A 27,140-nucleotide genomic window follows, 5' to 3' on the forward strand; every position below is an offset into this window, starting at 1 on the left:
TTATTAGACTAGTGTAATTTTGTCATTTAATCTCATTGCTGATCCTCTGATATGCTACATGGACTATACGGATAGGAATAATAAAAAAAATTATAGAAAAATGAATGAAATTTTAGCCTTGGATACAGAATGGCATTGAACTATTTAATTAATGCATACTAGGGAACTCTTTTGGAACTTTTCATGAGCAAAATCTCTCTTTCCTGCTAGTGTCCCTGGGAGGGTACAAAGTTGGTTGACACAAGAGGGAACGGTAGCCTCAAGAAAATGGGGCAGGACTGTTCTGATAGGCTACCAAGATTCTGTCCTGAAGATGTGAGACACACTTCTGGTTGACATAGGCTTAATGGCTAAACCAATGGTTTAAGGGAACAAGAATCAAGGGAATATCAGTGGGGAATCATTCTTAACCAGCTATTGATACTACCTCTGTCCTAGGCTGAATAATGTTTCCCCAAACTTGTCCACATCCTAATCCCCAGAACCTGTGAATATGTTACCTTGTACCGCAAAAAGGACTTTGCAGACATGCTTAAGTTAAGGATCCTGAGGTTGTCCCAATGTAACGGAACAGACTTGGTTGGTATTATTATTTTCTAATTGGGAGGCCCTGTAGGAACTGCCCCCATTCTAGTGAGATGTAGCTTAATTTGCTAAAAGATCCTGGCTAACCTGGTTGTCCCAATGTAATCACAAGGGTCCTTATAAGAGGAACACAGGAGGAGCAAGAGTCGGAGAAGAGGGTGATGTGATGACAGAAGCAGAGATGGGAGCGATGAGCTTTGGAGATGGAAGAAGGAGCCACGAGTCAAGAAATACAGGTGGGCATAGAACCTAAAAAAGGCAAGAAAGCAGATTTTCCCCTTAGGGTCTCCAGAAGGAGCCATCCCTACCAACACCTTGACTTTAGCTCAGTGAAATGGATTTTGGACTTCTGACTTCCAGAACTATAAGAGAATAAATCTGTGTTGTTTCAAGCAACTGTGTTTGTGGTAATTTGTTACAGTGGCAATAGTACATGAATACATCTTCCATGGGACAAAGTTTAGTACATCTGTGTTTTTGGAGAGGGTGACTTAATCTGATTGGTGAATTCTGGAATAATAAGCAGAGCACAATTAGCTTCATTCTCCTTCCTCTTTGGGAGCCAGTCAGGCAGAGAAAGCACAGTTCTATTTCTTGCAGGACAGAATGCCATCCGTATGATGAGACCTGCTCCAGTCGGTGCTGCTGGGCCAGGCTGGTTAAGTTTATATAATTCTGTGACTCAGTATTATTAAGCTCATCTGGCTTTCATGCTAAGCTACATTCCCCAGTAACTGTATCAGAATAAGGTGATATTTTGGCCTCCACAGACCGCTTCTTTGTCTTATTTCTCTCATTATACATACCTTAAGTGTGGTGAAAAAGTGAATTTGAAGATAATGGATTGAAAAAAATGATACAATCTTCTCTTCAGCTCCAAATTTCTATAAGTAAAGGAAAAGATAAATGAAGAAAATCACAGCTGCATGGGAAATAAGAGAGGAAATTTCTAGGGACCAGACACTGTGACACATCCCTGCATGACACAGAATCCGCTGGAGATAAACCAGAGCTAAAACTAGAACAGTGGGACTTCCCTGGTGGCGCAGTGGTTAAGAATCTGCTTGCCAATGTAGGGGACACAGGTTCAAGCCTTGGTCCAGGAAGATCCCACATGCCGTGGAGCAGCTAAGCCCGTGCACCACAACTACTGGGCCTGTGCGCCACAACTACTGAAGCCTGCGCCCCTAGAGCCCATGCTTTGCAACAAGAGAAGCTGCTGCAATGAGAAGCCTGCACACCACAATGAAAAGTAGCCCCCACTCGCCTCAACTAGAGAATGCCCACGTGCAGTAACAAAGACGCAGTACAGCCAAAAAAAAAAAAAAAAACTAGAACAGTGGCTATTGCTGCAAAATGTAGTAGGGACAAGTGATGGATGCTAGCAGCAGGAAGAAGTTCAAAGATAACCAATAAATCGATCAATTCAGGTACTGCAGCAGGACTATCTAGATACTTGGATTGCTGCTCACCACTACTTTTCTATCCCTTCAGTCAAACAACAGTGATGGTGGTTTCTATCTTCAGTGAAGAAAAATGGGTAGGAGGGTGGCAGCAAGAAAGATAAGGCAGTGCCCCACCCCCAGTGTCTGGCAATACCTGGAGGAGTGGGGAACACCCATATCAGAACATCAGCCTTCAAGGTATACCCAGTGGTAAATTCTGTGCCTCTTTAGAAAAGGCTAAGAAAACAGATGCAACATAGATCTAACAGGAAATGTCCGTTAAAGAGATGAGTGAAAAATCAAGAATGGCCAAAAGAACGCCACCATGAAAGAGAGATAAGAAACCCAACAGATGATAAAACTTCTATCTGACGAAATAGAGTTAATAGGGCAAGAAGATTAAGGCTTTGAAATAGTGTGATTTGTGTCATCAAATGGGAAAACTTAATACACATATAAATAAGAATAAACAAGGATTGTGGAAGTCGATTGTTGAGATAATTTAATAGAAAGGCCAAATTAATTTACTGAGGAACAAATTAATGAACTGGAAGACAGAGCTATAAAATTCTCCCAGAACATATACCAAATAGGAAAAAGATAAAATGTATGAAAGAAAAATCAAGAGATGTGGAAGATAGATCCAGAATTCTAACTTTCATTTAATAAGAATTCTAGAAAGAAAGAATATGGAGTAGGGAAGGGAAGCAGAACATTTAAATAAGAGAATTCTGTCCTTGGATCGAAAGGTCCCTACAAAATCCCTACAAATAGTGTGAGATTTGTGATAGAAAAGATAAAAAGATAAATCTTAAAATCTTCCAGAAAAAAAACAAAACAGATAGACTGCCTACAAAGGAAGGAGCATCAAATTGACATCAGACTTCTCATCAGAAACACTGAACTAAAAAATAAAAGTGCAATATTATCTTCACAGTTTTAAGAGACAGTAACTTTTAATTTAGGATTCTATTAGGCCCAATCAAACAGAAGAAAGAGATGGAGAAACTTTTCCTACCAGACTTCCACCTTAATATGAAGCTATGGTTATTAAAACAGTGTGACATTAGTGCATGAATGGACAATTGGACAATTAGGAACAGAGCAGACCCATCTATCTATGAAAACATGACTTATATAAGACTGACACTCTGGATCTATAGGGAAAAGATGAACTATTATATCCAAGATGCTGGGATAACCAATTATACAAAATTATATCTCTAGCTCAGATCATACACCCAAAATGAATTTCAGTTAAGAACCCAAAGTGTAAAGCAATTTTTAGAAGAAAAAACTAGAGAATATTTTTATGGTCTTGCCTTTTAAGGTGAAAGAAAGCCAAAATCACAAAGGAAGAGGTTGATAATTTCAACTACATTTAAAAAAAAAAGTTGTTTATTAAAAGACATCATAAAAATTGATTGTTACAAAAACTTACAATCTGAAAGAAGATATTTGTAACATATATAATGTTACACAAGGATTAGTATCCAGATTACATAAAGAACTCCTACAAATCAATAAAATACAAGTAACCCACTGGGAAAAAAGAGACAAAAATTTAAAAATTCACAGAAAAGAAAAACCAAATCACAAATCATAGGATGATGAACCTTACTAGGAATTATAAAAATGAAAATAAAAAAAAAATTAAAAAAAAAATGAAAATAAAAACCAAGTTCAATTTTTAGCCAGTTTGGCAAAAATAAATATAAATGTGAAGATGCCAATTGCTGGTGAGAGTGTGGAGCCAGAGGACCTCTTATGCACCCCTGGAAGGAATATAAATTGGTATGTCCACTTTGGAGAACAATTTGGTAATGTCTAGAAGAGTTATTCGTGCACATAGTCTAGGGCCTAGGATTCCACCCTGAGGCATGTACTCTAGAGAAACTCTTGCCATAGTAAGTCAGTAAGACTTGGACAAGAATGTTCAGAGCAGCATAGTAAAAGTAAAAAAAAAAAAAAAAGAAACATATATTAGAAATATACATCAATAGGAAAACGAGTAGTTAAATTGGATTGATTAATAAAGATCACTACGGAAGAGCCTGATTAGATTCTGATTAAACTTGAGATACACATTCAGTATAGGGTGACTTTTGCAAATATATTGAATGAAAAAAGCAAATTGCTAAAAAAGATATTCAGTAAGATACTGGTTATATAAAATTTAAAACAGGCAATTGAATACTATACACTGATTCACATGAAATACGTAGTACTTAAAGCATAATAAAATGCATGGAATGATAAGCACCAAATGCAGGAGAGTGTTTACCACGAGCGGTAAAAGAGGAGGATGTGATCACCAAGAAAACAGATCAAAAGAAGTAACTATAGAGGATTTGATCAGACCATTGAAATCTTAAACATATATGCAAACATATACATATATATGTACGTATCAGCAAGAAGAGAAACAGCATTCTTTTCAAATACACATAAAACATTCACAAAAACTGAGCACGTTTTTCAAGTTGTATACCATGGGTGACTGAATGGGATCCAGAATGGGCCAGAGGATTTTGGGGACCGTAACCTGACTCCCACTGGCATTTTTTTTTTTTTTTGGCCACACCATGGGACATGCAAGATCTTAGTTCCCTGACCAGGGATTGAACCCCTGCCCCCTGCAGTGGAAGCGTGGATTCTTAACCACTGGACTGTCGGGGAAGTCCCTCACTAGCATTCTTATCTGGGACTCTCAATTCCTTTTGGTTTACCCCAATTAGATGCACAAATATGGTTTTCCACATGTGTCATGATACCAAAAAATTTGGGAAGCAGGTACTTGACCAGAAAGAAAATCTTGACAGACTTCAGGCCACATGCAATGATTACAATGTAATAAAATCAGAAACTGAGGATAAAAAGAACCATCCCCAAAGCTATATACACACTTAACGATTAAAAATCAAAAGAGACATCTAAATAAATCTTGGATTAAAGAGAAAGTAATGATAGAAGTTACAAATTATTTAGAATTGAACAAAAACCCGTGGAATGGGATGAAAGAAGAAAATCTCTGTAGGTTTAAACAGATTTTTAGAAAATGAGAAAGACTGAAAATAAATGCCTAGGCTTTTAACCCAAGAAGCTAGGAAAAACAAAACAAACAAACAAAAAAACAAAGAAAGGAAAAGAAAAAAAAAAGATTAAATGGGAAACTAATGAGGGCACACACTTATATTCTGTATTTTTATTAGCTAAATCTGGCAACCCTAAATGAATAAAAATGAAGAACTGGTTTTTTGAGAAGAAAAAGCAATTAGATAAATTTTGTGACGTTTAATCAACAGAAAGGAAAAAATAAAATTAATGCTGGGATTAAAAAAGAGACATAATACTGATATAGAGGAGATTTTAAAGAATGTTATATATAATGTATAACAATGTATTTTAAAAAGCGAACAATTATTGAAGACTACCTAAATTTTAAAAACTGAATCCGCAAGAAGTGGAAACCTGACCAGGCCAATAACCACAGAAGAAATGGAATGGTTGTCTAAGACATACCCACCAAAAAGGCATATGGACCAAATGTTTTACAACGAGTTTTCCCAAGTAGTCAAGGAACAGATAATCCCCATCCTCTCCAAGTCTTTCCAGAGCACAGAATGAAATGGAAAGCTATGTGATTCATTTTATAAGCCCGACTTAACTCTGATACCAGCAAGGACAAAGACAGCATAAGAAAAGAAACAGGCCCAATCACGTATGGAGCACAGAAGGATCAATCACTCAAGAACTAGATTTAATTTAGATGTATTCTGAATGAATAATGCATCGTGACTGATTAGAATTTATCTTAGAATGCAAGAAGAGTCTAAATGAGAATGTGACTAATTCACTATGTTAACAGATTCATTCAACAGATGCTTATTGAGCTCCTATTACATGCAAGGCACAGTGCTGGGAGCTGGGAAAACAGCAGTAAACCAACAACCTTTTTTTTTTTTTTTTAAATTTAAATCAACTTTGTTTACAAAAACACTACTGCAAGAATCACAATTCTATAGCTTTTCCATTTGGGTAAAAATATAATCACTTAAGTAACAGCAATTTCCTAAATTAAAAATGAGCCACAGTTCAAAATTAATTTTGAAAAGAGATTTTAAAAAAAAGTCTCTGGTTCAGAAGGAGGTTTGATTGAAAGCTGCATCAGCCCGGAAGAGCACCCGCTCTGTCAGGATAAAGAGATAGTGCAGTGATACAGTACATGGGGTAGTAAAAGGAGGCAAACATTTGGTGGATGGGTATGTCTCATCGCTGCTAAAAGATATGGTAGGACAGGGAAAAGTCCTTTGGTGGGAAGGATTCTGGAGTGGTCCGTACATGGTTTCTGGAGAAGCAGGAGGAAGAAGAGGTCCCTTGGACCTGCTGGCAACAAGGGACCACAAATTAGAGAATGAGGCATGTGATGGTTAGTTTTATGGGTCAACCTGACTAGGCTCTGGGGCCCAGTTGTTTGGTCAAATACCAGTCTAGATGTTGCTATGAAGGTATGTTTTAGATGTGATTTACATTTAAATCAATAGACTCTGAGTAGAGCAGATTACTCTCCATAATGTGGGTGGCCTCATCCAATCAGTTGAAGGCCTAAAAAGCAAAGAATGAAGTTTTCCAAAGAAGAGGCAAATCTGCCTCAAGATTGCAGTGTCTACCCCTGTCTGAGTTTCCTGCTTGCACATTTCACACTCAAAATTGCAACATCAATTCTTCTTTGAATTTCTAGCCTGCCAGCCTCTTCTACAAATTTCAGACTTGCCAGCACCTGGAATCCTGTGAGCCAATTCCTTAACTCTTTCTCTCTCTATATATCCTACTGGTTCTGTTTCTCTGGAGAATCGAAACACAAGGCAGAAGAATGAACTCTGAGAGCAAAGGGGAGACTCTGAATGGAAAGGCATGAAAATATCTGCTCTCAGATGAAGCTGACCCGGTGGTGAAGATCTATATTGAAGGACACTCTCTGGGAGACTGAAACAGCACAAGCTTTATTCAATGACCATAGAATGGGGCTTCCCTGGTGGCGCAGTGATTGAGAGTCCACCTGCCGATGCAGGGGACACGGGCTCGTGCCCCAGTCTGGGAAGATCCCACACGCGTCTGGGCCTGTGAGCCATGGCTGCGGAGCCTGCACGTCTAAAGCCTGTGCTCTGCAACAGGAGAGGCCACAACAGTGAGAGGCCCGAGTATTGCAAAAACAACAACAACAACAACAACAACAACAACAAATGACCATAGAATGAAGAACTGGGAACTTAGTTTGCAAATCAACTTCTCATCAGGGGTGATCAAGGCAAGATTTTTAAAGGTAGTGTTGATGAGGGGGAAGCATAAGCATTGGTTTTTTGGGAATAGGTGGGGTTCTTCCTGGAGCTGAGGTGCCACTTCTTTTTCTACTTTCTATGGTCCACTTCTTCCTGTCATGGCGGCAGGTGGGTATGTCATTTAGCATGCTAATGTATGCTAATGGAGCTCAAGGCCTATTGGAGATCAGGTCTTCCACCATCTTGGGTTTAGCGTGTTCTAACCAGTTCTGGTGGCCTCCTGTTTTTCTGTGAGACAAAGATAACCCTTCCCCACAGCTTACATTCCCTCAGGGAAGCGGGGGTTAGAGTCTGAGGCTAACATGCATGGTAACATTTCTACTAGGAACAGTTTCCCAAAATTTATTTTGACTATCATTCCTCACTCACTGAGCCTTATTGAAGTGTGTTGAGATGGACTGACCTCATCTTCAGCTCCGTTGCTGCCTGGATTAACTTAAGCCAATCAGCATATCCAGTCACCCAGCCCACAGTGACTAGTTTAGAGATCAGCATGACCAGAGTCCATAAAAGACAAGAAGACTTTCACTCACTGCGGCTTCTGGGAAAGATGTCAGGATAATTAACCTTCCTTTGGGAAGGAGGTATTAAATTTCTACTTCTTACTATTCACAAATATTAATTAAGGTCGTATTAAGAACCTAGAAGAGTCTATTATTATTAGAAGATACAGAAAGGCAAAAGCCATACTGATACGTTGATAATTTGATTACATGATGTCAGGACTACAAAAAATCATGAGTAAAATTAAAAGCCAAGCAACTTAGGGACTTCCCTCGTGGCGCAATGGTTAAGAATCCACCTGCCAATGAAGGGGACACGGGTTCGATTCCTGGTCTGGCAAGATCCCACATGCCGCAGAGCAACTAAGTCCATGAGCCACAACTACTGAGCCTGCACTCTAGAGCCCGCGAGCCACAACTACGGAAGCCTGTGTGCCTAGAGACCATGCTCTGCAACAAGAGAAGCCACCGCAATGAGAGGCCTGCGCACCGCAACGAAGAGTAGCCCCCGCTCGCCGCAACTAGAGAAAGCCTGGGCGCAGCAACAAAGACCAACACAGCCAAAAATAAATAAATTAAAAGAAAAAGACAAGCAACTTAATGGGAGTAAATATTTGCTACATACATAACAAGAATTAGTATCCATGTCATAATAAACCTTCTATATATAGATAAGAAAAAAAGGCAACCCAATAGAAATATAGGCAAAGGAGATAATGAACAGATAATCCATATAGAAGGATATGGGGGGGGAAAAGACAAAACAAAGACTACCCTAAGGGATATAACCCTTGATCTGTGATTTCCATTATTGCTCTTTCACACTATCATTTGTGTTTTGACTTCATTTCTGGTGTCTTTTGTCATATTAACTTATATTTATTTTTCTGTGATGAATTACATTTGTCTTTTCCTTTAGGCTCTTAAGTTTTCTACCTTGTTTTCTGCCATGTTTCCTGTTTTCTTTAATATTTCTTTTTAAAATTTTGGTCCATCTGGAATTTGATACACGTTGTGAGGAAGGGATCTAACTTTGTTTTCTTCCACACAGATTGCCAATTAGGACAGCATCTTTATTAAATAAACTTGGACTGGGTTTTTATTTTAAATGTAAAAAAGGACATACACTACTGGAACATTTTAAATTTTGATGCAACTGCTGTTTTTCTCCATAGGAGAATTACTGGTGCTTCTTGATAGATCTAGGTGCTTCTTGAAACTTATTCTACTTACAAAATAAAATTATGTCACAGGCTTAAATGATGATAATTATCTTTAAGCTTATTATAATCTAAGATACTTAAAGACAGAAATCATACTTTATTCATTCTATATCCTACTACAATTCATGGATTACTTTTCATATATTAGGTATTCAATAATACTTATTTAAGTTAACAGTATGGAAGTAGAGCATGTATCTAACTTATCCAAGAGAATTGAGACTATTTTGAAAAGAAGCTCAAACACAACTGTATATGTTCCCATAGAAGACTCATTTTGCATGTGTGGTAACATGCCTTACAGTTACTTACAGTTGAACACATTGTAACTGCTATACACCATGCAGTGAATAAGAGCACAGATTTTGAATCAAATCCTAGCTTTACCACGTATTACGTTTTATATTGTGATTGAAATAAACTTCTATCTAGTTTCTTCCGACTGGTTTTGTCCTACGTAACTAAAACGAATCCCAGCTGAGCCTGTTAATCAATGAAACAGATAATTACAAGCAAAAAGAAGGATGCATAGATATATTAAACGTTGTATACTTGTTTAGAAACGGAATTGTACAATTTTCACCAATCTGTGAAATGAGGACCAAAGGACTTTTCTTTGATTATGGAATCACTTATTGGAGTTCACACCAATATTGTGTGTGACCATATAATTCATCATCCAAACTAGGACTCTGGGTGAAAGAAGTCACTAAAGTAATTAAAGTTGTATAATTTTTGGAATATTTACTTATTGACAAATGGCTTTTTAAAAAATTTTTATTTCTTTCTAAAAAATAATGTATGTATACAAATATTTTTAAAATCTTCATATTAATTATCTGAATATTTAAAAATACAATAAGCAGAATAATTCAGTAGTCTTGATATGCGTTCGCATGCTTTCATCAGTTTCTTAGCCGTATCTTCTAATATTGGGTCACTGGTATTTTTCTAATGGATGTAATTTTTCTAATATGCTTTTACTGATTTGTTTGTTTTCTTGTTTTTCTTTCCCCCACAAAATTGCCTACAATCATCTTCAAAATTGCATTTTATAGTCAATAAACTTTAAAATATTCACTTTCAATGAAAAAAAACTCACCCTAAGTATATGAAAGGTGCTCAAATTTGCTCATAATCAAGGGAGTGCATTTTAAAACTGCAGCATAAAATTCCATAGTATGGATGTACCGAAATTTAACCATTTCCAGACTGGTGGAAATTTAGATTATTTTTCATTTATTACATACAATGCTCAATGAACGTCTCGGTCTTGGCTTCTTTTTTTTTTTTTTCTATTTATTTTTGGTTGCGTTGGGTCTTCGTTGCTCTGTGCGGGTTTCTCTAGTTGCAGCGAGCGGAGGCTACTCTTCGTTTCTGTGCACGGGCTTCTCATTGCGGTGGCCTCTGTTGTTGTGGAGCACGAGCTCTAGGCACACGGGCTTCAGTAGTTGTGGCACACGGGCTCAGTAGTTGTGGCTCGCGGGCTCTAGAGCACAGGCTCAGTAGTTGTGGCTCACGGGCTTAGTTGCTCCGCGGCATGTGGGATCTTCCCGGACCAGGGATGGAACCCATGTCCCCTGCATTGACAGGCTGATTCTTAACCACTGCACCACGAGGGAAGCCCCTGTCTTGGATTCTTGAATCTATCTCTGCTTTTGAGATATTAAATCTTGTAAGCTTAAACCTAGAATGTAGCAGCAAACATCTTGGTATCTGGGCCCCAAATGGAAGCTGCATATTATGTGAATGTACTCTGAAACTTACCATCAGAATGTTCTTTGGATTTTATTCTTAATCATGGGCTTAATCTAATACACTTAGGGACTACAGGAACTTTTTCTGGTCAGATTAGTTCAAACAGTCAGAAATTGTTCTCTCTCCTTGAAATAAAGCTGATTGAAGGATTACATTGTCTGAATAGCTGTAGGATTCAGAAACTCCTTTACAAAGACTTACTTTATTTTTAGGTTTTAAAATAGCCATGATTTCTTTTGGATTAATGGTCTAAACATGCATGTTTTACCAGAGCCTTCCTTTTTCATTCATCATAGCTATAGCTTGTTTGTTGCTCATTAAATGTAAGTATGTTTCAGGGAGAGGAAACTGTTGACTCTCTGCCCAGCGGGGAGAGAAAATATTTATCAAATTTAAAATTAGTATGTTTTTGTTTCAGCAATTCCAGTTTTAGGAATCTCTCCTACAAAAATAGTCACCAAGACTTTGCACACACATACACATACCCACAAACAAGGATGGTGGCTGAGCCATTGTTTGTAAAAAACAATGCAATTGAAAATATGATAAACGTCCATCAATAAAAGAATGGTTAAATAAATCACGACCTGTCCATAGGATGAGCGACAGCTACGTGTATCACCTTAGAAAAATGTTTGTATAAGAGAGGGTCCCAGGAGGAAACAGAACTCACCCCCAGACGGGTCAAAGGAAGAAATTTTAAGGAACGGTTTACTTACAAAGGTTGAGCAGTGTTAAGTGAACGAAGAAGGGATGAGAACGTACCTACAGACTAGCAATAGTGGAAAGCTATTACCATTCTAGGGCTTAAGAGAGGCCTTAAGGTACATAAGAGAGGACATAAATACCAGAAACAGATTCACAGACATAGAGAACAGAATTGTGGTTGCCAAGGGGGAGGGGGGAGAGGGAGGGAAGGACTGGGAGTTTGGGATTAGCAAATGTAAACTATTTTATATAGGATGGATAAACAACAAGGTCCTACTGTATAGCACAGGGAACTATATTCAATATCCTGTGATAAACCATCATGGAAAAGAATATAAAAAAATGAATGTCTAGGGCTTCTCTGGTGGTGCAGAAAAGAATATAAAAAAAAGAATGTCTAGGGCTTCCCTGGTGGTGCATTAAGAATCTGCCTGCCAATGCAGGGGACATGGGTTCGAGCCCTGGTCCAGGAAGATCCCACATGCCGTGGAGGAGCAACTAAGCCCGTGTGCCACAACTACTGAGCCTGCGCTCTAGAGCCCATGAGCCACAACTACCGAGCCCTCGCGCCACAACTACTGAGCCCGCATGCCTCGAGCCCCTGCTCCGCAACAAGAGAAGCCACCGCAGTGAGAAGCCCACACACTGCAACGAAGAGGAGTCCCTGCTCGCCGCAACTAGAGAAAAGCCCGCGCACAGCATTGAAGACCCAACGCAGCCAAAAATAAATAAATTAAATAAATAAATTTTAAAAAAAAGAATGTCTCTATGTGTATAACTGAGTCACTTTGCTGTACAGCAGAGATTGCCACCACGTTGTAAATCAACTCTACTTCAATAAAAAAAATTAAAAAATAATAGGAGTACAGTGAAATTTGGAACATAGGGGCAGGACCACCCAGTGGAACTATAGCCAACGCGGGATTCAGCTACAGTCATCCCTCAGTATCCGTGGGAGATTGGTTTCAGGACCCCTTACGGATACCAAAATCTGTGGATGCTCTAGTCCCTTTCAGTTGGTCCTCTGTATTCACAGGGATATATGTGGAACCTGAGGGTATGGAGGGCCGACTGTATTGCAAAAGACAGAGCTGAAGCAAGGGAAAGCAGGGAAGGAATACTCTGACTTCTTTCCTCTTAGGCTCTGATCTGTTGCTGGTATGTCCCATGGGCTGGACCCAATCAGAAGCGTCTGGCAGTGGAAGCTGAGTGAGGCAGTACACAGGAGACAGGCTGCTGGGGCACAGAGCAGGCAGAGGGAAAGGGCAAAAAATAATCTGTGGAGATAGAGAATGACTCTATTTAGGTCATATTTAGGCTCAATATTTAGGTCATATTTTCTCAGTGGAAAAAATTTGCCCAGCAATGCATAAACACTATGCTATTTTGTAAAAGAAAATCACAGCCACATATTTGTATAATTGTAGACATTATGAAGAACACATAGCAAACTACAAACCTTCATGTTACTTCTAGAGGGTGAAAACAGATGGAGGGAGAAAACCTTCTAACTTTTCGACATTTTTATACTATATGAATTTGTTACAAGAACTATTTCTATTGTGGTTAGGAAAATAAACTACATTTTCCATGAAAAAAAAGCACTGTTATGCCTAATATGAAGACAAAGGTACGAGAGACCCCTAAATGGTTGTTAAACAGTTAATTCACTTAAGGGTACTGCATAAACACCCCCCAAAATCTGTTATTATTATTATTATTATTTTTTGCAGTACACGGGCCTCTCACCATTGTGGCCTCTCCCGTTACGGAGCACAGGCTCCGGACGCTCAGGCTCAGCGGCCATGGCTCACGGGCCCAGCCGCTCCGTGGCACATGGGATCTTCCCGGACCGGGGCATGAACCCGTGTCCCCTGCATCAGCAGGCGGATTCTCAACCACTGCACCACCAGGGAAACCCTATTATTTTTTATTGTTAAAGTAAAAGAGTCAATCTTAACCGCTCTGGTGTTGGTTATAGTTCTCTGTTGCAAAGATCAGAAAGCAGCGCTTCACAACTACTGAAGACCGTGCTCCTAGAGCCCATGTTCTGCAACAAGAGAAGCCACCGCAAAAAGAAGCCCGCGCACAGCAACGAAGACCCAACGCAGCCAAAATAAATAAATAAATAAAATTAAAAGTAAATAAATAAAAGGCTACAAGGTCATCAGAAATCACAAATAGTCACTGGTTTGGGAAAAGGTACCAATAACTTATATTTGCACCCAAATTTCTAGATCTCAAAAGGATTCCACATTCAATTTCTAATTTAATCATGAAAACTCTGTAAAGGCAATTGAGGCTCAGGGAGGTTAAGTGATTTGCCTAAAGTCACACAGGAACCACAGACTCAGGATTCAAGCCCCGTGTTTTCACTGTATACATAGAGGTCTACCTTATAGGAATCTGCTTTCCCTCATTTTCAAAGGTGGTTTAAACTTTTTTTTTTAGCATAGAAAGTAAAGGCAGAAATAATTTTTAAAGTGCTAAATTTTTAGGGGAAAAGTAGATTATGAAAAGTTATTTTCTCATCTAACTCAAAAGCAAATAGAGTCGAAAACCCACTATAGTAACCATTTATTTTTAAAAAAGCAAAAACTAGAACATGAACAATCAACTTTCAGGGTGTTGGAATATACACCCTTGCTTCACTATAACGTTTAATGTGGAATGACTGAATTCTTCTTATTAAAAATAGGCTTTAAACAAAGTTAAAAAAGAAAACCAGTATCTAACATTCTCTTGTCTACAAGAGACATGCTAAAAATGAAACTATTCAAATATCTGAGATTTGAGGGAGCACTTAAGATTTATTATGCTTCTCTACATACAGAACAAGCAGGTGTTATAATCCAGGTTGCAATGATTGTTGCATGTCTAACTTGGGAGAAAATGAGTAAGCCTGGGAAAGGAAGAGACAAAGGTAATTGTTTCCTGGTGTCCTGGGAGATAAGAGAATCTTTACGGCTATCGAAGGGATGTGGACTCAGCTGCAGTCTTTCTGGCACCAGAGGAAAAGGCATGTGGTAAAGATGTTACTATAATAGGGCCCATGGGGCCAACGCATCTGTATTAATGATGTAATATATGTTTCACCCACATAATCCCAGGTATTCTGTGCAGGTGTGCACACCTGTGGAAGAGAAAGTGGAACAAACTTAAACTGGCTTCAGTTTATCACATTGGGGAGGCTGGGGCAATTGAAGAGCTCCCAGTGTCAGATTTGTGCAGAACAAGCAAGATTTTCCAGGAAGAGGCAATTATGATAGATTCTCTCTTTAAAAATAAAAATCATATTATCAAGCAGTGATTTTCAAAATTATATTATATTGAATTAAAAACAGGTAAAATGATCAGTAAAATAGAATAGAGTTTCTAGAAGTAGATGTAAACAACAGTAACAAATCAATAAAAGACAAAGACAGGAATAACACATCTATAGAAAAGCATATTACTATTTTATAAAAGTGATCATTCTGGGCAAGAATAGCTTAACTCCCACCACGTACTATAATAAACTCCAGGTGGGTCAAATTAGATAAAAAACAAAGATGTTTTCTTTTTCTTTTTTTCCTCCAAGCATCAGTTTCCCTCTCCCTAATATACCACCCCAACCATAATTTCCTAGTGTGAATTTTTTCTGTCTGACTATATGTAGTGTTGGTGGGAGGGTAAAGTTCTGTTACCATTTTCCATTTGGAAGCTGAAGGTGATTTACCCTTTCTCTAACCACCCAGTACAGCCAGGGGATGGGCCCTTGACCTAAGCTCAGCCAATCCAGTGGTCACTCCTGGAACTTTGATTGTGATGCAAGGACAAGAAAGAACAGTGGGCCTTCCCTGGTGGCGCAGTGGTTAAGAGTTCGCCTGCCGATGCAGGGGACGCGGGTTCGTGCCCCGGTCCGGGAAGATCCCACATGCCGCGGAGCAGCTGGGCCCGTGAGCCACGGCCGCTGAGCCTGCGCGTCCGGAGCCTGTGCTCCGCGACGGGAGAGGCCACAGCAGTGAGAGGCCCGCGTACCGCAAAAAAAAAAAAAAAAAAAAAAGAACAGTGGTTGGTCAGTGACACCCGAACAGGTCATTCCAACTACAGACCAGCTGCTGTTCTTCCAGCTCTGGTACTACGGAGCTCCTTGGTCCTTTCCCAATCTCAAGCATGTTTCCTCAGACTCACAGCAATAGTTTGTTTATCCTGGCCAGGGTGAGATTCTTTCCATACCCATGTGGAGACTGCAATTCCAAAGAAATAACTGATGAAAGAAAAGACAACATGAAATGGTTGGTGGTGTCACAGCTCATCTCGGCCTATCTTTACAAGGAAAGCACTCTGGTAGATGGTCTGACGGTTTGCATTTCTTCCTCTTGCCTCCTAATACGGGAGAGGTATACTTCTCTAACCCATTGACCTTGTCTTGGCCACGTGACTTGACTGACCAATAGAATGTAAGTGGATATGATGGGTGTCATGTCTGAGCAGAAGCTTTAAGAATGATTTGCCAAATTTTGCTTCCAAAATATATGTTTTACATTATCCATTCCATTCTTCTACCAACACTGTCCAAGCCCATGCTGAACTTGTTCACCTACTTCAACAGCCTTCTAACGATCTCCTGGCTTTTAGCTGTGTGCCTCTGAAATCCACCCCTCACACATCTGTCAGTGACGGCAAATCTAACCTTAGCCACAGATTCAAAGCCTTCGATAGTTTCCTCTCCTCGACATGGCATTTGAGAGCCATCATGACTTGCCTCCTACCTATCCCTTCAGCCTCATCCCTGGACATCCCCAGCTTCCCACTTTATGCTGAGCAATAGGAAACTGCCTAAAGCATCCCGAACGCTGCACCATGCCTTTGTCCATTCTGCTCTCTTAGCTTGTCCTCTTCTTCCTCCTAATTTTTGTCCAAATAATCACTTCTGTTCAACTCTCAAGGTTCAGCTCAATGTCAGTGCTTCTAGAAGGTTGTACCCAGTGCTCTGTAGGCGTGCACTTTCTCTGTGCTTCCTTGGTGCGTTCATCCCTGCCACTTTCCACATGGTATTGAAATTATTTGTTCTGTATCCTTCTTTCCAATGAATTGCCTCCATTTGGGACGGCAGACACGGTATCTTATTCAGCTCTTTATCCTCAGAATCTAGCATGATGTCTGGCACATGTAGGTATTCAATACATGTTTGTGGAGTTGAAATAAACCAAAAAAATTAACCATGAGTATAAGAAAACTGTGAGTAGTGTCATCGCAGCTGGGATTCTTCCAAAGCTAAAAACATTATAAATTGGTTCTTCTGGAAAGCAGTATGACAACATACAACAAAAACCATGAAAATGTTCATTCCCCTTCACTTGGTACTTTCCTGTTTGTGAATACTCCCCAAAGAAATAATCCAAACAGGGAAAATTTATGCTGATGTTCCCGGCAACTCTAGTTAAAATAGTGAAAAAAACTGGAAGCAATCCAAGTGTCTAATAGGGAAATGACTAAGCAAACAATGGGATTATAACATAGCTATTAAAAATGACAGGGGTGGGCTTCCCTGGTGGCGCAGTTGTTAAGAGTACGCCTGCCGGTGCAGGGGACACGGGTTCGTGCCCCGGTCCGGGAAGATCCCACATGCCGCGGAGCGGCTGGGCCCGTGAGCCATGGCCTCTGAGCCTGCGCGTCCGGAGCCTGTGCTCCGCAACGGGAGAGGCCACAACAGTGAGAGGCCCACGTACCGCAAAAAAAAAAAAAAAGACAGGGGTGAGGATTCTGTCATCTTGGAGAAGTGTGTATCTGGAGGAATGTTAAATGGAAAAAAGAACACAGACCAGTGTTTAAACACTAGTGGTTAAGGATGTGTGGGTACGTTAATGAGGATCAGAGGCCAATTTGGAGAAATGAACATGCATGGTGTTCAATATTCACTGGGTCTTTTCTTTCCTGTGCAGCTCCATGAGTTTATGACAATAATAGTTGAGATCTCATGCAACATAGATATCTTGCAGAATAAGGGCTCTAGGGACTTCCCTGGTGGCACAGTGGTTAAGAATCCGCCTGCCAGTGCAGGGGACATGGGTTCAAGCCCTGGTCCGCGAAGATCCCACATGCCGCGGAGCAACTAAGCCCGTGAGCCACAACTACTGAGCCCGCTTGCCATAACTACTGAAGCCCATGTGCCCAGAGCCCACGCTCCGCAACAAGAGAAGCCACTGTAATAAGCCCGTGCACCGCAATGAAGAGCAGCCCCCGCTCCAGCAAAGACCCAACGCAGCCAAAAATAAATAAATAAATAAATAAATATTTAAAAAAAGAATAAGAGCTCTATATTTCCTACCAGGTTCATCAAATTATTATGAAAATAATGACACTTCTTCAAGGGATCAAAATACTTTCATTCAACAAGCAAATCTGAGTTTAACTATGTGCTAGAGCACGTACATGCTCATGAAATTTATAAAAAACATGGGCAAAGATCCTCAGGTGGATGTGTGTTATTATTTTAACTTATTTTTGTTTATTTGGGACTGTACACATTAGGACCTAGTACAAAAGAAAGTCTGAAAGATCTTTGGCCTAAATCTCACATTCACAAATTGTCTCAATTTTACACTTTTGATATTGTCTCCAAAAAGGGTTTTATGTACAGTCACTGAGATATACTGAGAAAGGTTAAAAGGAAAAAGCCAATCCCATCACTTTAAACTTGTGTCACACTGCCAATGCAGTGCACTGTTTTATACATCTGTGATTATCTTGTGAATAGCAAGATACTGACATTGGAAGATATATTACATTGCAATTAAATGAAATAAACCACAAATTTTTATATCTTGCTTTAAAATTTCTTCTTTTTTATTTTTTATTGAAGTATAGTTGATTTACAATGTTGTGTTAATTTCTGCTGTAGCGACCAGGATGGATGGTCATACTAAGTAAGTCAGACAGAGAAACACAAATACCGTATGATCTCGCTTATATGTGGAATCTTAAAAAATGGTACAAATGAACTTATTTACAACACAGAAATAGAGGCTTAAGAGGGAAGGGATATGGGGATATATGTATACATATAGCTGATTCACTTTTTTGTACAGCAGAAACTAACAACATTGTAAAGCAGATATACTCCAATAAAGATGTGAATAAAACCCCCACAGAAATAGAGTCACAGGTGTAGAAAACAAATTTATGGTTACCAAGTGGGAAGCAGGGGAGGGATAAATTGGGAGATTGGGATTGACATATATACACTACTACATATAAAATAGATAACTAATAAGAGCCTACTGTATAGCACAGGGAACTCTACTCAATACACTGTAATGACCTATATGGGAAAAGAATCTAAAAAAGAGTGGATATATGTATATGTATAACTGATTCACTTTGCTGTACACCTGAAACTAACACAACATTGTAAATCAACTATACTCCAATAAAAATTAATTAAAAAAATTTCTGCTAGGGCTTCCCTGGTGGCGCAGTGGTTGAGAGTCCGCCTGCCGATGCAGGGGACGCGGGTTCGTGCCCCAGTCCGGGAGGATCCCACGCGCCGCGGAGCACCTGGGCCCGTGAGCCATGGCCGCTGAGCCTGCGCTCCGCAGCAGGAGGGGTTACAGCAGTGAGAGGCCCCCGTACCACAAAAAAAAAAAAAAAAAAAAAAAAAAAAAAAATTTCTGCTGTACAGCAAAGTGATTCAGTTATACATATATACATTTTTTTCTTTAATAGTCTGTTCCATTATGGTTTATCATAGGATACTGAATATAGTTCTCTGTCCTATACAGTAGGACCTTGTTGTTTATAAAATTTCTTCTTTTTTAAAAAAATTCACTGAGACCCTTAAAAAATGGAGGTGGCCCAGGCCTCTCTAGATCTCTGGGAGGCCCAGAATGTAATTATCACTTTATCTTTACAATGTGATAGTTTTAACTAGGGGCCCCAAATTAATGGGTTGTTAATAACTTAGCTATGTAAACACCTAACTTACAAACTGCTATCTACTAGCTGTATGTACTGTTTCTCCTGCCATGTAACCAGTGGTCAGAAAAGTCACAGCTTTTACAGAGGTGGTTCACAGCCCTGGTGGCAGTTCAGAATCACCTATGTTTTTTCAGACCCCACTCCAGGACCTAGGTTCTCCAGGGCTGAAGTCTAGAGATTCCTATGCTTAAGAAACTTTCTTCCTTTTTTCTTTCCTGCCCTGTATTTTCTTACAGTCCCAGGACTCAGAATTCAAGCTAGTACTGTTAATTGTATGGTTTAGCTGCATCATAGGTTTAACAGATCTGAAGGCTAATCTGAAGGTCAATCACCATTTTCAATAGAACCTCTCCGGGGTGATGTGTTATAAGGGCCCAAAAAACAATTTAGAAAAGAAGTTTGAGGGTGCGGTCCACAGATTTTGGGAGGAACTGCCTATATAACACTTTAAATCAAAATACCTTCAATTATTCCTCAAATTTCTTATTGTGCTTAAATATATGAAAGTAAATAAATACTGAATCTAAGTGTTATGTTCAAGTGTCATTCTTAGAAATGATGTGAAGTAGCAGGTTTTTATAAGCAGTAAAACCGCAACAAGCCCAAACTGTCAAACGACTGAATTCTTTTTGCTTCATAAAAACACAAACCTGGGGCTTCCCTGGTGGCGCAGTGGTTGAGAGTCCGCCTGCCGATGCAGGGGACACGGGTTCGTGCCCCGGTCCGGGAAGATCCCACATGCCGCGGAGCGGCTGGGCCCGTGAGCCATGGCCGCTGAGCCTGCGCGTCCGGAGCCTCTGCTCCGCAACGGGAGAGGCCGCAACAGTGAGAGGCCTGCGTAGCGCAAACAACAACAACAACAAAAAACCCCACAAACCTGAAGAATATGGCTTTATAACACAGAGAAAAACAAATTCCAGGATGTGGGCTGAGGTCAGTACCCGTGCTGTCCATTCTCCTGTACCTTCTCCTCTTCTTCCTAGCTCTGTACTATGGTTACTGATGCTCTGGAGATGATGACCCTCTCTGTGTCCCAGCAACATTCGCCATCCATGAAATAGAGATTTATTTCTGCTCATCTAAACCCAAAACACACAAGAAAATGTCCAGGGCAGTTACAGGAGCATATGGGAACTGAGAATCAGGGTTACATTGTCTCACTTCCTGCCTACCCTACTCCCCACTCACCCTACCTTACATTCCCGTTGGAGTGATTATGTCTATGGGGTCAGAGGAAGACATTTTCCTATTTCTTACCTCAAAAGCACAGACAGACACTGAAGGCATCTGACTAAGGGTTATATTTATCCTTTGAGGAGCTGTTACCAGAATATTTGGACTTGGATCAAATTCAGAAAAATCAAGTTCAAAAGGACCATGATTGTGAGAGCAGCAAATGGCATGGTGTTGATCAATGCAATGTCTAGTTATAATGGTGGTGGATTTAATTGTGTTCCAGAAAGATATGGCTGTTAAGGTTTTCCAGATGAACCAGAGAGCTGAGACAATAATTATTTAAGTTTAAATCCACTTTGGCCTTCCTTATTTGAAGGTAAGAGTGTTAGAAGAAGGATGAGATATCTGGGACCCTGTGGTAGGAAGCTTCCAGGCTGAACTGCCTCCACCTATGTGATTGCCCCAGAAAGCGTCCGCAGATGCTATACACGTTTTCCTCTCCCGAATGATCCAGCAAATTGCCCTTCAGCCCGTGCTTCATTACGAGGGGTAGAATGCATTCATATAACTATTGCCTGGGCTACAATTGCTGCTTCAGATGAAAACCCAGGAAGCCGAATCCCTGCTGCTGTTGAAAGCGTATAATTAGCTCCTTGTGCAGCCTGACCCCATTGATTCTTCTGACGCATTTGGCTTGAGGTGTGCCCTTTCTGGGACCTCCGATATCTTCTCCACAGCTGGAGATGCCCCAAACTGCACGCAGCACTTCCTGTGGGCGTGGCATTGCATTCTGAGGGCTGCGCGCAGAGTGAATCACGTGTTTCAAATGCTCACAGATTCACGGTGCTTCTCTTAAAACACAGGAGTGGGTTGTGAGTGGCTCTGTTAGACACAAGAGAATCCCCTCCTTCCTTTTTCTTTTTAAAAAGTGATTTTGTAATGGTAGGCTCTCAAGAAACACTATAATTGGTCAGCCTGGGGTGCGTTAGATGTCCTACCAGATAACGTCATTAGCTATTCTCAGGAGAGGAGAGGAAAGGCAGGGTATGCCCCCTGGGACAATGACAACACTTGTTTCAAGTTGGGGAAGAGCCTGTGGTTCTTTTCCTGCATTTGGAGGAAAGCGAACACACAATGTTCATTTCCTAAATACGGGATGTGCTGCGAGGCTGGTGTGTCATTTTCCACCATGTCACATCCTTCTGGATGGAGGCAGCAGGGGCCAGGACAGGAAATGGCAAATTCTCAGAATGAGACAAGGCTTTCCCAGTGCAGTCATTGGCTCTCTGGAACTATAAAGCGTGCTCATCCAGAAACAGCCTCAGATTTTTCTTTCCCGGAGATAGCCCGAAGTGAATGGTAAGTGGGGAGGCCAGAGGGATGCTGTCTGAAAAATAGCCATTGGACTTGTAATACTGGGGTTATATCCTTGGTCTGTTATATATTTTGAGTAACTTTGTCTCATTTTGCTCAGAGGTGTCTTTATCTGTAAATTTGTCAGTGGTGGGTGGAATTATGGAGGCATGCAAGTAAAGTGAAGACTTAGGAGTCAGGAGACCAAGATTCTAGACCGGGCTCTGAAGAATCAGCTGCATCTAGAATGTGTCTGTGTTTCGATTTCCTCATCTTCCAGTTGAGAATGATGATTTCTGCCCTGATATCTCACAGTAGTGAAATCTTCCATTTCTGTGGCTTCTGTGCCTCTTCCAAGAAGTTCCTGATACTAAGGAGTACAGTGGATGTGAAGGGAGGGATTTTTGGCAACTAGGAAGGATGTACTTTTACCCAGGATGTACAGTTCTCTCTGTCAGTCATCTTCAATTGGCTTCATTTCAACTTGGTACAGGTAGCCCTCAGTGAGTTGTTAAAAAATTTTTGGCCACTTTTAAAATCGTTCCTCACTTTTAAAGGAAGCTTTCATAATAAAGGGACATAGTGGTGTTAATTTAATGTGATTTATTTTTAATTAAGTACACATCAAAGAATGAAATTTCTGAAGACCCGATGAGCTCTAATTAGAAGAAGTGGCGCAAGCCACATCTTAGGCTTGACTCTAAGATAAGAGACAGGGAAAAAAAAACAAGCAGAAGAGTTGCTTCAGGCGAGCATCTAACTTAGAAAGATTAGTTTCCTTACACTTGATAGACGGTGTGATTTTTGAGTTTTTGGTGGCTTGCGTTTTTCACTCATCAGAGAGAAAAAGAAGAAAACAACCCTTTTGCAATAAGAGTATTGCAAAACTCTTAGGATCCCAGTCTTCATGTAAGGAAAGGGCCTTGTAAAGGGGTACAACGTAAGGCTTGCAGTGGACTTCTAATATTGCAGTGGACTTCTAATACCACCACTCCCTTATTTAACAGATAAGAAAATCCATCCTTGGCGTACCCTGGGAGAAAAAGCGGACAAGAGCATTGTTCCTATTGGCTTACTCGGATTTAAGGTCCTGAGAACTGGAGGACTTGTCCCAGATTATAGAACGGGTCTTTCAGAACTTGACACATGACTCACTGGAAAATGACCCGTTTCCCCTTGGGTGGAAGCAGCTGTTGGGCTTGACTCCGGGCTAATCGCGTGTCGTGTCCCCGCAGGGCATGGAGGGGCCGGAGGCCCGGGAGCTGCAGGGCGCGGATGCGCTGCGCCGCTTCCAGGGCCTGTTGCTGGACCGCCGCGGCATGCTGCACGGGCAACTGCTGCGCCTGCGCGAGGTGGCCCGGCGCCTCGAGCGCCTCCGCCGGCGTTCCCTGGCGGCCAACGTGGCGGGCAGCTCGCTGAGCGCGGCGGGCGCGGTCGCAGCCATCGTGGGACTCTCGCTCAGCCCCGTCACCCTGGGGGCCTCTCTGCTGGCGTCGGCCGTGGGGCTGGGGGTGGCCACCGCCGGAGGGGCAGTCACCATCACGTCCGACCTCTCCCTGATCTTCTGCAACTCCCGGGAGCTGCGGCGGGTGCAGGAGATCGCGGCCACCTGCCAGGACCAGATGCGCGAGATCCTGAGCTGCCTCGACTTCTTCCTTCGCGGGCAGGGCCGCGGGGACCTCCAGCTGCTGCAGAGCGGGAGGAACGCCTCCATCGCGCTGTACAACTCGGTCTACTTCATCGTCTTCTTTGGCTCCCGCGGTTTCCTCATCCCCAGGCGGGCCGAGGGTGCCACCAGGATTAGCCAGGCCGTGCTGAAGGCCAAGATCCAGAAACTGGCCGAGAGCCTGGAGTCCTGCACCGGGGCTCTGGACAAGCTCAGCGAGCAACTGGAGTCCAGAGTCCAGCTCTACACGAAGAGCAGCCGTGGCCACGACCTCAAGATCTCTGCTAACCAGTCCGCTGGGCTGTTTTTCTGAGAATATCTTTTCCCCCTAATGACCGAGGCCAGAAACCATCCCCATGGGATGCCCCAGATTTGTAGCTCCCTCAGGAAAACACCAAGTTGGGTTGGGAGCTGAATGCAAAGGATGAGAAAAACTGTTCTTCAACAGGTTGAGAACAGTGCTTTGAGCCGAGGCTGGATAGGGGTGCAGACATTGCCACCCTTTGGGTCTTCTCCAAGCCCCACTAGGCTTTGAAGTCCTCAAAAAACCTCTAAGAGGAGACACTAGCTTTAAAACCTCTCTGCCAGAGTTTCTGAGTACAAAGAAATCCAGAATCCAGAGCATATCAGACCCTCTCGGAACTGTGTGGGAGGGTTCAGAACCCAAGAGAGGCACCTCCCGCTAACACGTGTCCCCTCCCCTCTCAGCGTGCCCACTCATAGATCCAGCCTGCAGATGGAGTGGAGCTTCCTGGGTGTCTTCATATCCAGACCTCCAAGGTACTCTGAGAGGGGAAACCAACTAAATGGTCACCTAAGTCCCGCCCCCTTGCAGAAGAAACTGAGGCCAAGGAAGAGGAAATGACTAACAGCTTCGTTTACTGACATCATAGCGCAGAGAAGGGAGCAATGGCTTTTGAGTTAGTCCTGGGTTTACTGTCTAAGACTTGGCTTACTGGTCTGTAAAATGGATGCTAAAACCTCACCCTGTTGGGAGGTATTAAGTGAGATAAAGTGCCAAGCACGGTGTCTGGGTCATATAGTGTGGCCCCCTGGGCTGGCAGCAATCACCTGGGGACTTGCTAGAAAGGCAAATTCTTGGCCTCAGCTCTAGACTTAAGGAGTCAGAAATTCTGGAGGCGGGGCGCAGCAACCTGTGTTGAAACAAGCTCTTGGGGTGATTTGATGCCGGATAAGGTTTGAAAACCGCTGCAAGGGATGTTGGTTTCTGATCCTCTGATGAGCTTTCACGAAGTCTATAGCCTCTCTGGGCTCCGTGGTCTTCAGAGTCATTCACAAAAGGTCAAGGACAGTGTCCCAGAGGTAAAAGAAAGAAGGTGCGTGGGGACGGCTGTGTCAATGCTTCCCGGGGCAATTTCCTGCCAGGTGAACTAAGGGATGTAACAGAATCAGCCCTTAGAGGGCAGTGTTGCCCACTCGTTGTAAAAACTGGTACAGAAAGGAATGTGAATTTAATGGAAATTGACCTTTATTACCTTCTCTGAAAACCTCCAGACCATTTTTTAATTATTTATTTTAAGTTTCTTATTTAATTACTGTTTATTATTAACCGTTAATTTTATTTAACCACAACATTAGAAAATAATAGGAATAGCAAGTTGCTGAATGGGAGACTACTGAGGTTCTTTTCGGGAGATGAAGTTGAGTTTGCCTTTCTAAGGTGGGCCATGAGCTGAAAATAGCATTGCTTTCCTTGAATAAGTCTCTCTCCTTCAGAGGGGAATTTTTTCCCCCAGTGTTTTAAATGAACCTTTTAAGTAAATGTGGGAAGTTCTGAATAGAGAGACCAGGAGCTGAATTTAAGCTTACAAACGGAGGCTTGACTTGTCAATATACAGATGATGCAAGCGTATCTATCCTGAAGGTACAAGACTTTGCCAGCAGATAACACTTGACCTGAAAAGCCTTCCCTATTTCGTTCAGGGGGGAGAAAAACCAATTAGAGGCATATGAAGGAAGCACTTGGAAGCCTGATGTCCTGTGAAGTTGGGTTTTATGGGCCATAGACAAATTAGCTTGTGTTATGATGGTGATGTGTTATATTTTCACTTTGGGAGCTGTAAGAAATCTGTAAACTGTCTCTTAGAAAATACTTCCAATTTCTTCAATTTCCATTCCTACAAATGTATTGTTGAAAAGTCTTTGGGACCACACGCACAATAAAACTTGGCTGTGTTATTTAATTATCTAATATGCTTTAAATTTACCCAGTTGACCCCCATGCTTCCCAATGATGGCAGGGTGTCTGAGGAAGTGTAATTTCAGTGCTGGGGAGAGGGGTTGATGTTTCTATATTTTTTATTTTTCCTATAAATGGCAATGGATCTGTATCCTGGTTTATTCTGAAGTTGGTACCAGTTGTGTTTTTTTTAAACTGGTGTCATTTCCTAGATTGCCTTGCACAGATGCTAGCATTTTAGATGACCAGAATGTACTTCACAGGGTTGTGTTATGTTATAAAGGTACAATCACTGCCTAACCTCATCTTTTATTAATGCTTAAGTTTAAATTATATTCTTCCAGTGCCTGAGCTGTTCCCTAGAAATAAACTGGGCATTTTTGGAAGCCCCAGCCTCAGCGGCAGCAACAGCAACCATTTCATATTATTAGGGTATTTTGCGTGTATCAAAGTCTTAAACTCTCGAAGTTATAATTTCAGTCACCCACTGTACCTCTAAGGCAGGGTGTCTACTTTGGAGCAATACTTTGCACGTTACAGGAGCTCAGTAAATGCATTTGAATAATTTAATGAACTGCTTAACCATATTAAGAGGAATTTGTTGATAATGAAAGAGCATCTATCCTCTTATGTGTCTGTTATAAAGATGGAAGCCTCTACCAGGATTTAAGTCAAGTTCAGTTAAATGGATCCTAGAGACAAGCATTTTCTTTATTTCTTTTGTGGGAATGTGAATAAGGCTTTTCCTTAAGGCCTTCGTTCTATAAAACAGATTGAAATGGTATGTTGTAAAGGGAAGAAGAGAAAGGGGTACTTAGATTACAAGTGTACTTCAGAAAAATACCCGAGTTCGAAAAATAAATATGTTCATATTGAAGGTTTAAGTGCTTCTGTTGGTTTCTGGGGTTTACAATCCTGTGGATTGTTTTCTTTCACAATAAAGGAGATTCATTTGGTTCTGCATTTCAAGGGTTCAATAAAGCTACATTCTACTCTATTAAAAAGATAATCCTTAGCAGACATTTCTGATTCTAATCACTTTGATGCATTTGTCCTCAGGCACCTGTTATTTCCAATGTGGTAAATGTCAAAGTCAAAAGTATTTACTGGGAGAAAAAAGAGAGAGAAGAGTGGTGTAGAAGGCACTGTAGATCAGATATGTCAAACAATTTGTCAACTTGATATATTTCTCACTCAAAGCCTTGGCGTGAAAAGAAAGTAG

The 27,140-nt window shown here is 41.2% G+C and overlaps 1 protein-coding gene across 1 annotated transcript; it reads left to right on the top strand.

The window, feature by feature from the left end:
* Nucleotides 1-21,933: 21,933 nt before the first annotated feature.
* Nucleotides 21,934-26,895, top strand: APOLD1 (apolipoprotein L domain containing 1; the record flags this gene model as incomplete). The annotated part of the gene is given in 3 exon segments (XM_082666979.1): nucleotides 21,934-22,053; nucleotides 22,056-22,058; nucleotides 23,288-26,895. Coding segments are annotated over 3 exon segments (867 nt in total). The 3' UTR covers nucleotides 24,032-26,895.
* Nucleotides 26,896-27,140: the final 245 nt, after the last annotated feature.

This window comes from Grampus griseus, assembly GCF_964374135.1.
Source record: "Grampus griseus genome assembly, chromosome: 11".
NCBI lineage: Eukaryota > Metazoa > Chordata > Mammalia > Artiodactyla > Delphinidae > Grampus > Grampus griseus.